Genomic DNA, 2,989 nt, shown 5'->3' with positions numbered 1-2,989 from the left:
CGTTGGGAAATATCAATGAAATTGATGTAAAATATTTTTTTTTTATTTATTTTATTTTTTTATTTTTCACTTCTATTTTATTTATTTCATTCTTATTTTATCTTCTTTCATTTTCACTTTTGATTTTATTATCATTATTATATCATATTTTAATGAGACACTTAACAATTGCCCATTAAATTATTGATAAATTATCAGCATTACTGACAAGGTTGTCCAGGGACAGAGTCCCTGGTGTTAAACGTATTTCTAGTTTACATATTTAAATTTAAACTATAAAAATAATTTAATTGTGACAATAAAATTTTCACATGAGAAATCATCATTGTTTTTTTTAGAAATCGTCATTGATTTTCAGAAAAAAAATTTTTCAGTTTTTTTGGATTTCCCACATGACGAAAAATCCTTTTTTTTTTTAAAAAAAAACAAATATATATTTTCACTTTCTTAAATCTTCCCACATGACGAAAAAAAATCCCTTTTTTTTTTTAAATAAAATATATATATTTCACTTTCTTAAATCTTCTCACATGACAAAAAAAAATCCTTTTTTTTTAAAAAAAATAAAATGTATATATTTTTACTTTCTTCAATCTTCCTACACGATGAAAAAAAATCCTTTTTTTTTAAAAAAAAAAATATACTGTATATATTTTCACTTTCTTGAATCTTCCTACGCAATTTAGTGTTCAGAAAGAGTCGGTCAGATTGGGTCAGGTATTCAACCTGACCTGACTCATTTGACCCATTTGACTCCACATAATATTTTAGGTCAACGGATTAGACAGGTCAATTTTTTTAAGAAAAGTGAAAATTAATTAAATTAATTATTAAATAAAATATAATTGATATTTTTATTAGGATCGTAAATCATTGATTTTGTCGTTTTGTATTAGCAGACATTTATTTATTTTTTACCAATATATTATAATTTTAATAAAAAAAGCGAAATGTACAAAAAAATTGAATTATAAATTACAAAAAATATATAAGAATTCGAATTACAAAAAAAATTATAATAAATTGAATTATAGTAAAAGAAAAAAGGAATTACGATTTACGTTTGTATTTTTTTCTGATTTTTTAAGCATACCCGCCACCCGCCACCCGCCACCCGCCATCCACCATCCACCATTCACCATCCACTATTCACACCAACTCGATAAAAGTAAAGATCTGGAGAAATCTACAAATGAAGAATCGATTAGTTCAAAGTTTCTTCAATAAAAGAAATTTAAGTTTCAATATTCAAAACTTACCAACTTGTCTAACATAAATTTGAAGAAAAACCTACAAAATAAAAAGAAGAAATGATTGGTATAACGTTTCTTCAATAAAAAAGTTAAAAGTTTCGATATTTCAAAAGTTTACCATCCATACAATAAAAATTTGAAAAGAAACCCACAAAAAAAAATAAAAGAAAATGGTTAGTCCATTTCTTTAATAAAAAAAAAAATAGTTTGAAATGTTTTGAAACTTACTTGCCCATCCAGAGAAAATTCGAAGGAAGACCTACAAAAAAATAAAGAAACTGTTAATTAACGTTAACAGTTCTTCAATAAAAAAATTTAAAGTTTGAAAATTCGAAACTTACGCGCACATACAGCAAAAATCCAAAGAACCTATAAAGTAAAAAATTAATAAGGTAACGATTCTTCAATTTAAAATTTCGAAATTTTGAAACTTACCCAACTATCTAACAAAAATCAAAAATCTGAAGAAAACCAAATAAAGAAATGGTTAGTATACTGATTTCTTAATGAAAAATTTTTTCAAAAGTTTCTAAATATTTTGAAACTTACCTAACCAAAAATGCAAGGTGGAAACCTGCAATAAAGAAGAAAGAAACGATTAGTAAATTGTTTCTTTTAAAAAAAGATTAAAGTTTTGAAGTTAAATGAACTTCAAAACTTACCATCTACCAAGGAAAAGCTAATTCGAAGGTAAACCCTACAAAAAAAAAGTAGAAAACAGTTAGTAAACCTGTTCTCATAAAAAAAACCAAAAAAATCTGTAGGTAACATTACTTTCAAAGCTTATAGATGGGCTAACTTACTAATCGGATTCCTAAAAAAAAATAACAAAACGTTAGCAATATTTTGTTAAAAAAAAGTATTAAAACCCCCTCACCCTACTCACCAAAATTCATGTACATCCAAACGTGTTGAAAAGCTGTTTAAACTACAAATGCAAGCTCGAAACATTAATTAACGTTCCATTATAAAAAAAAGAAGTTTCGTACCTTCGAAATGAGTCTGACCTTCAAAATGGGCGTCCTGGACATACAAAAAAAAAATGAAAAGGTTAGCAAATATATGCAAAACGTTTTCATTAAAATAAATATTTTAAAAATTCGCTTCCAAAGGTATTTACCTAAGAAACCCTTCCTACGTGTCCAAAGACAAGCTGCCTAAAAAAAAGAAAAGATCGAAACATTAGTTGTCAAAGAATAATAAAAAATATCACCCATTTCTATCTCTTAACAAATTCTCAACATGCGTCCAAATATCCTGAAGAGCTGGCCGCCTGAAAAGAAAAAAAACGAATTATTATTAGCAAAGTTCGTTAAATAAAATTAAAAGAAAAAAACAATTTTTACTTACCGAGTTCTAAATTCAATATCCAAAGTGCTCCAAGTGATTAACCTAAAAAAAGAAAGTGTTAGAAACTGTTCTTTAAAATATAAACAATTAACCAAAATTTCGCGTGCAAGGAAGCACCTAAAAAGGAAAAAAATTCAAAACGTTTCGTTAAGAAATTTTTTATTAGAAAAGTGATAAAAGTGAAAAGACGAGGGAAAGACAAAGAAAATAGAGAGGGAAAAGGAGGAAGGATGGAAGATATGGAAGAGGAGGAAGGGCGGAAGAGGAGCAAAAAGGAAGGAAAAAGGAGGAAAAGGAAGAAAGGGAAGAAGGACGAAAGCTTAAAAAAGACGGCGATTATCATATTAAGTGTATCACATGACACAATTTATATAGGGGTTTTTCGC

The 2,989-nt window shown here is 26.9% G+C and overlaps 1 protein-coding gene across 1 annotated transcript; it reads right to left on the bottom strand.

Moving 5' to 3' along the window:
- Positions 1-1,135: 1,135 nt before the first annotated feature.
- OCT59_025870 (uncharacterized protein) lies at positions 1,136-2,204 on the bottom strand (the record flags this gene model as incomplete). Its single annotated transcript, XM_066142779.1, has 9 exons — positions 1,136-1,186; positions 1,260-1,290; positions 1,482-1,512; positions 1,595-1,622; positions 1,689-1,696; positions 1,808-1,827; positions 1,923-1,950; positions 2,057-2,067; positions 2,140-2,204. The coding sequence occupies 9 exons, from the start codon at positions 2,202-2,204 to the stop codon at positions 1,136-1,138; spliced, it is 273 nt and encodes a 90-aa protein (XP_065992358.1).
- Positions 2,205-2,989: the final 785 nt, after the last annotated feature.

The sequence above is a fragment of the Rhizophagus irregularis genome, chromosome 6 (assembly GCF_026210795.1).
Source record: "Rhizophagus irregularis chromosome 6, complete sequence".
NCBI lineage: Eukaryota > Fungi > Glomeromycota > Glomeromycetes > Glomerales > Glomeraceae > Rhizophagus > Rhizophagus irregularis.
This window is presented reverse-complemented; position numbering and strand designations above follow the sequence as displayed.